Raw genomic sequence first — 14,496 nt, 5'->3', positions numbered from 1 at the left:
TGGATAAAAAAAAACCTAATTTAATAAGCCTTGCTCTCAAGAGATGCTTAGTAGCCAGAAATACTCGTTAGAGGAGCAGCTAATTCACAAAAGCATCAAAGAACTTCAATCAGACATTCAGTCCACAGTGACAAGGCAAGGTTTTCTTTTTCTTCATCTGAGGTAAGGTTAAGCTCTTTAACATTAACAGTGCTGCTACTCCAGATCTGCTTCAGTGCATCCAAGTATGACAAAGGGAACCGCAGCCCATGAGTCTGCTGGGGAAAAAAACAGAAAAAACCCTTCAGCAAAGAGCAGTGACTTTATTACACAACAGTGTGTGAGGCTGTGGGGAGGGGGCAGCAGGAATGTGCTCCATTCTCACAGCACACTGGTGTTCATCAGAGCAGCCTCCAAAAGATAGTTTTACCCAGACCTATTTTGTCTTAGTAGAGGAAGAGCTGAACGCTTACGTGCTCTAGCACACTTAACAAGGTAAGGATGTTTATGGCACGTGGCTTCCTTCTGTGGTTTCCACACAGGAGAAAAAAAACCCAAACTTTAAATTTACCTTCTTGCCTAACCCTATGCATTACTTTAGCAAGGTCACAGAAGTTTATTTTTAGCTGGTACATGCAGTCTGTGGACACAGAAGCACAGAGGACCTCCATAAAGACTCCTGGTAAAGAGCAGGAGGGAACATCTTGGGATGAGCATGTGCTGCTCAGGTGCCAGTGAACAACCTCAGCTCTCAGAGGAGCAGTGAGCTTTACTTTAAAAGGAAAATAACAGCCTTGCAGCAATTGCCAAGACAAGGACAGGCTGTGCTCTCTTCTGCYTCCTTGGTGGAGTTGTGCAGAGCTGAATTCCATTTCAGTAGAAGAGTCAGCTTTTCATTGCCAATGCTGACCCAGCCCAGCCTGAAGAGACCGGGCCTGCACAGGGTGCTCCAGTGGATACAGGATCTAACATGRGTTTAACATGGCAGAAATTGATGCAGTGATCCTGCAGAGATGTAGCACAGATCCCCACAGAACATGGGCTACATCTCCAGGAGCCTCCAACAGGACCTGCTGAAGGACACACAAGTGAGAGAAGCTTTTAGTTGCTCCATCAGCTTTGCTAACTGGGACACAGGGCATGCACAAATCCCGTTAACATCTCAAATGTTTAATTAAGCRTGAGATCACATTCCTTAGTTCTACTGTTCACTGCCTGTGTGGCAGCCTCAGCTCATCCAGGTACTTTGGGAATTAAAAGCTCTGTGTACTGAAGAACACAGCCAAACCCACCAGGGCAAGATAAATTTTTAGGGGGTGTTTGCAGGAACAAACCTGTGCCAGTCCATTCTCACTGGCAATGTCATCCTCTGTCCCCATCATGTGAGTTTCTCTCCTGTTCTTTAAGGAATGATACACATAAACCATCTCCCTGCGAATTTCATCCTAAAAGACAGCARGAAGGAAATGGTTACAGGTGATCCACACCCTCACACTCATCTCACTCCAGTGCCAGCTCCTTAATTCCAGAGCCCACTGTTCCAGCAAAGAAAGCAAGTCTCCTTCTCAACTGAATCATCCAACAGCCACCTACCACAGCAAGAAGAGACTCCAAAATACCTCTGAAAATTTATTTACAATCTTCTGCCTTAAAACTGTCCCTACTCAAGCCACAGGGCTGATGCTGTGTAGAAAAAYACGCCATTTACAGCACACCTAGAAAACTTTGATTAACAGGTGTCCATCAATWAATCTCCACTCTGAGACTGACCTCKCTCTTAAAAATCACATGCCCATTATCAATGCTGCTGCACAAAAACTGGAAAAAAAAGGTTTCTAAATTCTATACATTCTCACAGCAAGAGGGACACAAATAAAATGGAGGAGAAAAATCAGAAAAAAAAAAACCTGTACAAGATAATCCATCCTGTGTCTGTGTGTCACCCATTTTTTAAATTAAGGTAACAAAAAGCACTACTACAATTTCATACTAATAAACCTTTATAGRTAAGTAGCAGTGCAAACACACCATGGTGCAAGATGCCAGTATCTACATTGTGGAACAACTTAGTAGTGTCACTGTCACCCACTTAGGTACAGTCAAGACTAAATGCAACCAAAAGAATTCCCACTGTTCAGGAACCCTAATTTTATAATTTCTKAATGTTCTTAAATACAAAGAATTTTTAAAAAATAGAGCTATAGAGGCCATTTAGCTGCTGTAATGATCTACCCCATGTAAGCTCAGATAAAAGCCATGCACAATCACAGACTGAATATAGTTCTGTACCTCCCTCCCAAAGGCTGGAATGTGCAGTATCACTGCTCAGCAAACAGCCYCAGGATTTTCTAACAGCAATAATGGCATGCAGGATCCAACCAGGCAGAACTGCACAACCCTTTTAGTACAACAGAGCAACAATTTACATTTCCCACTCCCCACCCCAGGCATGCAAGGGTRGCTTCTTATACTTACAGCATTCTCTTGATCTGGTTCCACACTGATGATAGTATGGTCTCTAAACTGCAGTCTGATTTTGCTATCTATTTTTGGTAATTTCCCACCTAGAAAAAATAAACTCTCCCTTAGAAAGGAAAGAAAACAGACAGAGAGTACACACTGAGCTCCCTCTGTGCACTACCCATTCTCTTGTAGCCACTTTTTGTCAGCCTGCTTCCATATCYACAAATTCTCAAACTTGTGGTAGAGGCTGAAAGGAGAAAGACTTATTAATTCTAGGATAACCTTTATTTCAGTCTAAGGGAGATGTATCATCTCCCACCAGACACTGRGAACTAACCAACAGAGGTGTGCAAACACACACAGAGCCAGGCACCACACAAAGCTGGACCTAGACTGTGATGCTGGCCCGCCAAGAAATGCTAGAAGTTATAAAAGGCAGACTTAGCAACAGCTCTACCATCTGCCAGTTTTAGGAAGTTCAAACTCTACCTGGAGTCAAAGCATCGGTGCCACATCCCAAGCACGGTGGCAACCGGTGCATAATGAAATCCTTCTTCATGTCCGAAGATCTCAGTTCCCTGGAGTTCTCCAGACGGTCTGCAAGCCTTCTCAAAAGGCTGCTCAGCTTTTTGGTGCAGTCAGCTGTATTCACCTGCTAAATATCCACAGAGMATTCAAGTTGAACAGACCAGGCCTGAAGCAGTGCAGCAATGCAGTGAGAATCTGGACACTCCTCATTTGCTTAGTCCCAAACCAGCTTTTGTTTCCTTTACACATTACCCACAAGCTGTTCACAAAGCAGAGCTGAATCTCTCTCCCTTGCTCTGGGGCTAAAGGATTTGCAAGTGCAGTTGAAGAGATCCTTGTTCCCCCTGCACACTTAAGGGGCTGATAGCAGCAGGACAGGACCATTATAAGGACGTCACGTAACAGTTCACAGCTTCACTGACTTTTAAAGATTCAAAAGCTTGGCCTGACAGGAACTYTGCCTGTCTGACAGATGTCCTGGCTGCACCGCTATTCCCTAAGTTCTACCTACTAACCATGAGCAGTTGCCTTGGAATGCTTGTCCGCAGCGACACGTCCTCTTTTGCTGTATCAAACACAAGGCCAGGAATTGCATCCAGTAAGAAATCTCCCCAAGAGCTGAAGGACAGAAAGAAAAAAAAAATATTGAAATAGTTGCACTGAAATAAAACAACTTACTTTCTTTTCCTAAATAGTGTCAAGATGAAAAACAATTATTACCTATTATAGTCTCCATTTTTTCWAATCATCTCAACTCAAATGTTTCACTGTCTGCCATCCTGCTATCCAGTGGGAAGGAACTCTGACCAATAAAAAGAACTTGGACATCTATTTCTTACTGCTTCTCWTGCCCCCAGTTTCCATCTGCCAGCRAGTGTCTTCAGCTCCTCACTGCTTTCCCAAATTGCCCTGCTTATCCCAAATGTGAACACYTCTCTGGCTGCTGGGATCTGGCCCAGACAAATTCTGCTCCAGCACACAGAGATGTCCCTTTTGTCTCGGTGCCTAAAAATACCTCAAAGTGCGACTTCCACAGCTATTTTTGAKGAGTTCTCTGCAATTTTCCAAGGAAATATTTCCACATCATACCTCCGTCTACAAGCCAAATCAAAACACCAGGACTGCTACTTATTTTACCTACAGTTGCTGACAGCAGGGCGAGAGGAAGGCTCTTACACTTCACTGCCAATAACCTTAATGGATGATGATTCCACTTTTTAACCTCAGAGGAAGAGCAGTCTTGAAGCTTTTCCTGCTCCTCTCCTCACTCATGACAGACATCCCCAGGGAACTCCTGACAAGTCACGCACTGGACTGGCCTTGGGCTCATGCAGYCATGGGGAAACTGCACTGACTGCACACAAGGCTGCTCATCTCCAGCAATCCCATTAGAAAGAACTGAATCCTTGCCTTCCCAGCACTCCTTGACCAATAAATCCATACAGATGCAGCTGGACAAACCCTGCTGTGCACCGTGGCCACAGGAAGAGTTACCAACAGCATGGACATCCTGGGCTTCCACAATGGCATGGCTGGTGGTTAGAAACTGATCTCACACTCATCTGAAAGATGCCCAAACTTGTTCGGCCCTGTCTTGCAGGTAACAGAAATCCATCCCAGTTCCTAACTCAGGCCAATGACTCCAAGCCCAGCATCTGAGAAGCTGATTAGGTGGCAGCAGCAGCATTTCCCTGTGTGATAACGATGTTTCAATGGGGACAAGGACCTGACCTGTGTCAAAGAAATCTGACKCTCACACACGGGGTATGAGATGAAAAACACAGATTAACAGGAAATATTTGCACAGAAGCATCTGTCAGGAGAGCTGAGGGTGACCATCAAATACAGCAGAAAATCTGATGAAAGGAATAACTCGGGGCTCTTTATCTGGATTATGAAATGAACAGCAACTTCAGCCACTGGTGAGGGATTTTTTTAAACACAACAGTGAGTCTGCAGTTGTAACATTATCTTCCACATGAAAGTCTCGAGCTGGTAAATAATAAAAAAGCAATTAAAAAGCAATCAAGCTAYTGCACGAAAACCTGTCAAACACACTGCTTCAAACAACAATGCTCTGGCTCCCCTCCTTCCCCCAAACCCCGAAACTTCAGTTATTACTACCTCAACACTTAGATCCTCACAGCAGGGCACCTATGTAATGGTGAGGTACCTACATATATTCTACGTCACCACATCTCTGGGGGGTGGTGACGTGACCTGTCCCTGAACACTCACAGGAAAACAATCACACAAGGGCTACACAGGATAAACACAGAAAAGACCCAAGCAGAACTCACTACAAGGTGGTTTTTCTTTTTAAGAAACAGGACATCAGTGCCTTGAAACACCAGCTTCAGGTCTCAACTATTTACACACATCACCTGGAAGAGGAAAGCAACACAAAACAAGAAATAAAGAATTTACTTGTTCTGGTAGGTGCTGAYAGTCACGTGTGTTGAATGGGAGTTGCCATGAGGAGTGTCAGCCTGGTGAATAGTCCCCCTTGGGAAGTACAGTAAGTCACCTGGCTGCAAGAAAATGGAAGAAAATCAATACATTCAGGCCACCTGGTCAAACCTTACTGTAGTCCAAGCAGAGAAAATACTCTCTGAGCAGCCAGTCAATACATATTCTTTAAAATCACAAAATCAAGCAATTCTCCAATATGCATTTCAGTAACACAAAGCACTCTAAGCCACAAGTCCAACACTTTAAACTTTCCAACCTACTGTCAATATTTGCTCTACACCTGTCTGCAAATACGAGCTTTTAGCATGACAGAACATGCACACAGCTCACACTTCCTGCTGAGCTGCAGGAAGTGGACAGAGAAGGAGCTGAGATGAACCTGCTGAAAGTTCAGTGGGCTGGCAGAGGAGCAGTGCCACGGGAATTTGGTCAGATCACAAAAGAAAAGGCCAGTCTTCCACAAAAAAAAGTCAAATAGTCTGTAAAAATGGYAATCTGTTACAATACTGTTGTCTGAAGTTTTCAGTTAAAAACACTTAAAAAGTACAACTTTCCTCCTCCATGTCTTCTSACCTATGTAAATTTAATACCCACACTGAAAAAAATTTAGATTAAAAAAGAATTTTAATGAAGACTTCAAGAAAGAAGTGCAGAGCACACAAAATTGCCTCCACAAAGAAAAGATCAGTGTATTTATGGCTTGCCCTATAAAAAGCAGCACAAAGAGAAAGTTAATAAAGCAATAGTGATGAAATTCCATTTTAATCTTATGGTCATTAAATCAGGTCACATCAGCTAGTTCTAGGAGCCTACAAAACATGACTACTCTTCTGGCTACCACGGCCCAGACCACCTAAAGCAATTAAATTATGATACCTTTAATATGAACTCATGTGTGGGATTCCCAATCCTGTCTTCTGACTCAACATTATACTCCCGAGCCAAAGGCACTGTTGGTTTGTAGAGGCGCCAGTGCTTCTCTCCTTCCAGCTGAAGGATAAACACCTGCAAAAGACCATAAACCCAAATGTCAGGGGGAGGCACCTATGAAGCCCTGCTGCCCCTTACACATCCAGCTCATCAGGTATTTTAATTTATCTTCTGACTTGCCAAGTCTGTGGAACCAAGCCAGAAATCAGGGACAGAAAGCAAACAGTAGTGGCACAGGTTGCTTTTCTGACCAACACAACACAGGTTTTCCCCTTTCCTACTCTCAGCTACTCCCCAGCATGGYAAATACAATTCCTTTCACACTGCTTGTTAGATATCTAAATGCAGAAATTTACATTTGAGCTAATTTCTTGTGCTCTATTTAGAGATAACAGAGGAAAGCGCTGTGAAGTGTGATGTTTTATGCCAAATTTGGAAATCCCAGTTTCTCTCCAGTCACTTAAACACAGCCACTACTATTAGTACATTTTAAGCAAAAATATGTAAGAAAATTACTATAGGGAAACACTTGCAAGTAATTACCCTAAGTTTTCAGTGGAAAAACAGAAGTTTTTCTAGAATGTTTATCTGGGGGAGAGATGGAAGCACACACAGAGGCACCCACTGCCAGGAGCCCACAAAGCATTTCACAAATAAGGTGCTGGTGYCCTACCTCAACATCATCGTAGTGAGGGGGAAGGCCCTGAGACCCCTGGGGAGTGATGTAAACATTGGACCCCACCAGAGACCCAAAGTAGCACTCCAGCTTCTCCTGAATCTTCCACAGCTCCTCCTGCACAAGAAAAAATGATGCTGTCACTACTGAAGAGCTCAGCCTGGCTACCACCAGTCCATCGCTGGGGTAGAATAGTGACATCCCCCCAGGGACACACAGCCTGGGAAGCAGTTTCTTCTRAAGGTAAACATTGCAGGAGCAAAGGAGATCTGCCAACAAGGTAATGGGTAAGCCAAAAAATCTGGTGCCTCAACATAACATTGATGTTTGCTCTCTTTCCTCTAATATATTCAGGATGAAAAGTCAGGCAAAATGAGGCTAAACAGAGGAGAATAAACCACCCATCATCCCACAAACAGCAAAACATCCTAAGAAAATAAACACATGCAGGACTTGAATCCAAGAGAGACTRTAACAAAGGTTAGACACCTTTTACAAGAGATTCCAACTCCTTGGGAGTATTCAAGCAGAAACTTCACCCATCCACCCCCAACATGTCTCCAACATGGAAACACCAGGAAATGCCAGCAACTGAGATCCGTCAGTGACACTACATGTGGGACTCAGCTGTGTATTTGGGTCCTGATGGGGTCCACCTCACAGTTAGACTGCATTGACACCATAGGTCAAGAAAGGACTGCCTAAATCACAGTACCTACAAGTATCCAAGTCATTTACAACTGTGCAGCACCACTGCCTCCTTCCCACGCAGAAAGACTTGAGGACACTCAGCTAAAATGGGGTGGRGTCACTCCCGTGGTGCAATTCAAAGCTAATCCACTGGCAAGAATGGTCCTGGAAATATTTTACATGGTTTCACACCTCACCTTTGATTAAAGGCAAGTGGGGTTCAAAAGCCCATTTGCACAAGGAAAAAGTGATGCAAAAGGGATTATTAAAGCACAGGTGCCCAATTATTAATAACATGCATTTTTGATGTGAAAAGGCAAAGTTTTTTACAAGAATATGTAATATTATAGAATATTTAAYATTATAGCATGAAACAGCAGCAATGCTGCTCTTACAGCACAGCAATGAAACATGATGGGCAGTGCAGAAGTATAAACTGTGTTTTAATACAGTTCATGTAAAGATTTCAACAGGTCATCAATGTCAACTACTTGCCCTGAGGGTAGATATGAAGTTATGCCTAGTGCAACTCAAGCAAAGCCACACCATATTATAAAGCAAGCATTAATCGCATTAATTACAATGAAACAATCCCACCTTAAATCTCTGAGGCTGATGAAACTGTATTGTTGCCTTTTTCTGGTCRAAATCCTTCTTCAGCTGCATGTAATTCACTCTACCTTCTTTATTTAAAACCTTCTTTTTTCCATTCACACACCTGCAAACATTGACATCTCGCCCATAGAACAGGCCCTGGCTGCACAGCTCCTTCAAGTCCAACAGCTGGAACAGGGACTGGTAGTAAGCAGCCAACAGGGCATCATTTCTCTGAACAAGCAGTGGCTTTTGCTCCCAGTACTCCCTGAAAAACACCTCTTCTTCGATGGGAGAGATCAAGCTCCTGAACAGGCTGTCTGGGCTGTCAAAACTCAGGACCGACGGAGAAGCATCTGCTTCCAGCTTGGGCCGTTTACACTGTGCCTGTGTTTCCTTTCCCAGGTCAGTGTGCTTCCCTCCTTTCTTGGGCATCTTCCTGTCCGGGAGGAGAGAGACCCAGAACAATCAGCCAACAACACAACCTCAAAAGCTCTCAGCCCCAGAGCAGAGCTCTCACCTTCTCCAGAGGGATATCAGAGCACATTGGGAGCAGCTGTGGCTTCAGGGGCTCAYTGTTTGCTCCATGCAGGCTCCAAGCCTCTCTCAAACCTCAGCAAACTCCGAAGGGCTCTGCTGGGAGCCACTGCTCACAGRAGCTCCAATCCCACAGCTGAGTTTATACTAAAAAACATGTGATGAAACCCAGTGGATCGTTAGCAGTACAGGAACCCACCCACACAAAGAACCTGTGCTCAAGTGGTCTTCTGTAGCAAGAGCTGCAAATATTAAAAAAAAAAAAAAAAAAAAAAACAACTCAGCTTTAAGAGATTTAGTGGCAAAATGCAGAGGGAGGTGGAGAGAGGGGACAGCCTCAGAAACTTGTACTCTTATTACACTTCCTTGAACAGTAACAGTTTATAGAGGGAACACTGTTAGGTTTTGCTGTTGATGCTATGTAATTACTAAATCTATGAGCTTAACACTTGTAAAATTTACCAGTTTAAAAACCAAAATGCCAAGATTCTGCTTTGATTTCTGCCAAGCTATCAAACTCTGTGGTTCATGTAGAATGAAAACAATTATGTCGTACAAGTACAGACATTTAATTTTAAAGCTGAAAGTAATTTACTTTCTTTTTTTAAGGTACACAGTATGCTGTGTGCCATTATGCAGAAACACCATCTTAAACTGACTCTGAGCGAGTTTGTGAAGCCAACCCATGAGTTAGAACGTACTGATGGCTTTCATTTCCRAGTAAAAATGGCAGCTTTACTTCCAAAAGCAAATGCTATCAATGTATTGTGATGCTTTTAATTACACAGATCCCTCATCCTGAAACTGAGACTCCAGTTCTGCTATTTCCAAGCAGCACTAAGTTCTCCCCTGCAGCAGGACAGCATGCTGATCCCCCAGCTCCTGCTGCTTGTTCAGTTCCTCAACAGCAGCCTGTGGTCACCTCAGACCTGCAGGAGGGAATTCACATCACCACCTTCCTGGCAGGATGGACATTGTCAGCAGCAGCAAGCTACTGTTCTACATGAGGCAAGGGAATGCTTAAAAAWATTAAAGACTGAAAATTAGTCCCTGGTTGACACCAAGATCTGAAGATGCTGCYGGCACCAAGATCTAAAAACTGATATTCCCCAAACGTCAGGAACATAAATGCAACCACACAAATTGTCAGTTATGAATTCCAGACCTAAATCCATCATACCAGCCTCTCAGATCACTCACATCGATCTAATGAAGTTAAACTCAGCTATGTACTGATCACAGAACCCTSCTTTATTTATACCACGTGCTTTTCTGTAGTGTTTTGTTAGTTATAACAATTGTAACCCCACAGAATGGTCTGGGTTGGAAGAGATCACCTGGCACAAACCCCCTRSCAAAGGCAGGGACATCTCCCACTATTTGTTTGGTCAAAGCTTCATCCAACCCAGCCTTGAACACCCAGGAATGAGAAAGTCACTTTTCTGGGCAAACTATGCCAGTCCCTCAGCACCCTCACTAGAAAAAAAACAACTCCCTTACAYCTAACCTAAACCTACCCCTTGCAGTTTAAAACCATTCCCCCTTGTTCTGTCGCTCCAGGCCCTGGTATAAGCCTTCTATGGCTTTTTTTACAGCATTTAAGTATTAAAAGGCTGCAAAAAAGTTGCTGGAAAGCCTTCCCTTCTCCAGACTGAACCACCACAACTCTCTCAGCCTGTCTTCACAGCACAGGTGCTCCAGCTCTGACCATCCTGGAGGCACATGGCCAGCTCAAGTCCCATTTTTCACCTCCCAACCCTCCCAGGTCCCTCTCGGCAGGGCTGGAGCAAGAACCGAGCAGCAGAAGGGGCCCGCTCCCGCCTCACTCGGGGACAGCTGTTGTCACCGGTGTCCCACTCACACCGCGTGCTCCCACACGGCCYGGGAAGCAGCGGGAATACAGGGGGACACGGCTGTAGGCGCTGGGCACACGCGGTGGCTCTGGGGACACGCGGCAGGTCTGGGGACACACGGTGGCTCTGGGCACACGCGGTGGCTCTGGGGACACGCGGCGGCTCTGGGGACACGCGGTGGCTCTGGGCACACGCTCTCCGCCGCCATCCCTGCCCTCTCCTCCCCTGCCCTTCCCGCAGCCCCGCACTCACCCAGCGGGCGGGCGGGAGGGAATGGCGGCGGGGCGGGGCGGGATAGATCCGACCGGATCGGGTCAGACCGGACCGATTCGGATCAGACCGATTCGGATCGGGTCGGATCGGATCAGACCGAGTCGGATCGGGTCGGATCGGGTCGGATCTGGACGGGGCTGCCGCGCCCCCACCCCGCCGCAGGATGTGCCGCTGAAGCGGGAGGCGGTCGCTGCCGCGCTGGGTGTCACGGGAGGAGACGCTTCCGGGCGGCCAGTAGGAAATACAGCGCTATTCCAGTGTTATTCCTGTGTGTATTCCAGCAGGAACGCGACAGTAGCTCCACTGAAATTACTGAAAGGATTAAATTTTACCTCATACACACAACAGTTTCTGGGCTGCAGTTGCGTGATCTTTTCCTGGACCAAAATCCTGTTCCAGAGTCCCCCTGATGCTCCTCAAAGAARTCTTTCGAATCCTCGCGAGSACATGAAAACTAATAGAAATATTTYTARTTCCCTTTAATAAAGAGRSCTGTTGATTGTTTAGTTTACATTGGCTAATGACTTCGGATAAAAACGTTAGGTGGGCTTTGCTAAAGTTTTGTTCTCGTGTACTGATAGTTTGAAGAATTACAAAACTTTTAAGAATGAAGTTCAGAGGTAAAAGTTTGCATCACCTACACTAACACCCACAGGATGGTTTTTTATTACARATGGGTGTAGCAGCAGAAGCTAAAAATAGTGAGGCCACATCCTGCACCTCAGCTGGTCACAGAAACCATGACAAGCTGTTATTTCTGCTCCAAAAATCCACAAAGTACCCTCAGCATATCTGCTTGAATGCCATCAGAATGAACACTCACGTAGTGCTTTAACTCGCAGTAAATGTTGTGGGATATAAAACCCACACTGGGACTGGCTGCAAAACCAGCAGGAATGGGAAATACTCGTGAATACCTTTTTACTGACTTTCGAGCTGGTCTGTAGAGACGAACTGACTGAAAGTATGTATTACGTACCTGTCAGGAAGTAAACACACTTCAGAGAAGCGTCATGGGAGCTGTTAGCCAGCCCTCTAGCACCCTCTAGTTGAGAAATAACTCGTTTAAATGCTGATTGTTATCTTTTACTATTTACRGAAGCAATAGAATTTTTTTAAGCATAATTGATCCCGATATCATYCCTGTCACTCTATTAAGATAAAAATTATAAACTTCGCTGTAAAAGCACACGGTTTAAGAGTCATCATTTACAGGATCATGTAGTGACAGAACAGGGGGGAATGACTTCACTGAAAGAGGGGGGAGATTAGACTGAATACTAGGAAAGAAATTCTTACTGCGAGGGTGGCGAGCTGGAACTCGTTGCTCAGAGAACACCTGGAACRGGTTGCCCAGAGAAGTTGTGAATGCCCCATCCCTGAAAGTGTTCAGGGTCAGGCTGGATGGGGCTCTGAGAAACCTCGTTTAATGAAAGGTGTCCCTGCCCAGGGCAGGAGGGTTGGAACTGGGTGATCTGTAGTACTCTGGGTGGGGAGAACTCTTTGCCAATTCAYAGCTGAAAGTAACAACAGTTTTCTCCATCAAAAGCAACTTCTGCAGCTTTCTGGGATCTGTACAGGATTGCCTGGAAGGTAAATGCAGACAGGAATTCTTTTCCTCCATGCTTCCACCTGTGCACCAGTTTGCCCAGCAGCCTACACAGGCTTCTGTCCTGGAGGGCTTCTGCTGCTGCAAATCCTGTAAGGAATTTAGAAAAGAGAACTTTTTTGGAGTATTTTCTCTATTGGAATCTGAGGCTTCGCAGTTGGCTACGCAACAAATACTTCTCGTGAGGCAGATTAAAAAAAAAAGTGAAAACATTGATGTTATATTAGTTCATGTGAAAAGTTTAGAAGACACACACATCTGGAGYGACTAGATGGGATCTTCTCAGGCAATCTGGAACATCTGTGCAGGATGCCTCATAATGGCAGCGCAGGAACAAGGCTGCGATGGTATATTTTTATATAGCTACACTACACATTTGCTCAGCTTGAGGTCTGGTGTGTTGTTACTCTTGCCAAAGCCTGTGTGTCCTCTGGCTTTGCATTCCCAGCATTGTCATTCCTGGTATGGTTCTGCTTTCCATGACAGGATTTCCTGGAAAAGTATCAAAGCTGTCTCAGTTCTGACACATTTGTTTGGCAGCGAMGTGGCCCACTCACTGCATGAGATTTCAGTCACTCAGCAGGCACAGTGTCAGCACTTCTCCAGCTCTGGAACTGGAGCTTGACAAATGCAGCTCTTTGAAAAAGAAACGTCATAATGCTATGAGCCAACAAGATGGCAGCAAGACAAATAAGTAAATTAAATAAGTTTTTTTTCAAAAAAAGTAAGCAAATAAATAAACCGGAGAGTGATTTAGGCTTCCAAATTTATTCCCACTTCCTTGACCACTAAACTTGACCAAGCAGTGACCAAGCATTTACCTTGTGATGCTTTTTGCCACCACAAATGATCACTTTTGAACTGACTTTGTAAATATAAACTCAGCTCATTACATGACAAACAAACTCAAGGAATTTAGTGGAAAATGCTCCTTATTCGGGAAAGTTACAAAAGTAATCTTGGATCTTTTCTGTAGCTGTGAACACTTTTTGTGTGTATCCCTGAACATCCTTAATTCAGCCTCCTTAGCCTTAACCTGAGGGTATTTCCATGCAGGATTCTTCTGAGACTGACAGGTTTCCTGTGWATGTCTCTTGTTTTGGCACAGCTGTTTCCTTTTATTTCCTGGAACTGTGCTGGGGATCACTGCTGCAAGGGGCACATGCAGCTTCTCCTCACTGGAACATTCAATCTCAACATCCCAAGGGAAGGAGGCGGGCACATGTAGCTTCTCCTCACTGGAACATTCAATCTCAACATCCCAAGGGAAGGAGGCAAAACCCCAAGCTCAGGTGCAACACACAGCAGACAAATTGAAGCAGGGCTGCTTTGTTCTCTGACAAAGTTGTCTAAAATCTCTGTCTCAAAGCCTGTGTTTCTAAACCAAAGGGTTCTGCATAAAGCAGGGCATTACAGCARGTCTAGGTCACCAGGCAGAGATGCAGAGGTGTGTGGGTGACATGTGAAGGGCACAGGTCATGCTGGTGGTGCTTTCATTCACCTGGAAGGTGGCTGCAAGTGCACAGGGTCTGGGACATTGTTCCTGTGCTGCCTCGGGGACTGGTGAGCAAGATTTCTCCAAAACAGAGGTCCCATGGGGAGTCATGGGCAGCTGACAAGGGTGAGGGGTTTTCTTGAGGTGTTGATGATGCACAATCTACAAAGCCCCATTAGCCTTGCTTCCTGCTGGTCCCTGCTAAGCCATCATTTTGTGCCTGGTTCCCATCTGAGGGCAGAGCCTGCTGAGGTGCACACAGGTTGCCCAGGAAAATTGAAATGCAGGAAGTGAAACAAGGACAGGAGCTATCCCAAGACATTTGGTGCCGACTGCCAACCAAAACAGAGCACTGGTGAAGGACAGAGAGGCTGATTCAAGAGGAAGGGTTGGAGTG

General features: G+C 45.0%; 1 protein-coding gene across 4 annotated transcripts; it reads right to left on the bottom strand.

Moving 5' to 3' along the window:
- On the bottom strand, positions 1 to 11,210 carry RIOX2 (ribosomal oxygenase 2). Of its 4 annotated transcripts, none has more exons than XM_057389980.1 (11): positions 10,975 to 11,210; positions 8,853 to 9,111; positions 8,336 to 8,771; positions 7,046 to 7,165; positions 6,319 to 6,447; positions 5,398 to 5,501; positions 3,486 to 3,588; positions 2,932 to 3,097; positions 2,455 to 2,543; positions 1,314 to 1,424; positions 1 to 257 (listed from the first exon to the last, which is right to left on the bottom strand). In XM_057389980.1, exons 3-11 carry the CDS (start codon positions 8,765 to 8,767, stop codon positions 96 to 98), a joined length of 1,416 nt encoding a protein of 471 aa, XP_057245963.1. In that variant the 5' UTR covers positions 8,768 to 8,771; positions 8,853 to 9,111; positions 10,975 to 11,210; the 3' UTR covers positions 1 to 95. The 4 variants fall into 4 exon arrangements, with proteins under 4 accessions (XP_057245963.1, XP_057245964.1, XP_057245962.1 ...); XM_057389981.1 differs by having other exon boundaries at positions 8,853 to 9,016; XM_057389979.1 differs by lacking the exon at positions 8,853 to 9,111.
- Between the last annotated feature and the right edge of the window lie 3,286 nt (positions 11,211 to 14,496).

This window comes from Malurus melanocephalus, unplaced genomic scaffold (assembly GCF_030028575.1).
Source record: "Malurus melanocephalus ecotype Western Australia unplaced genomic scaffold, MMel_1.1 scaffold_21, whole genome shotgun sequence".
NCBI lineage: Eukaryota > Metazoa > Chordata > Aves > Passeriformes > Maluridae > Malurus > Malurus melanocephalus.
This window is presented reverse-complemented; position numbering and strand designations above follow the sequence as displayed.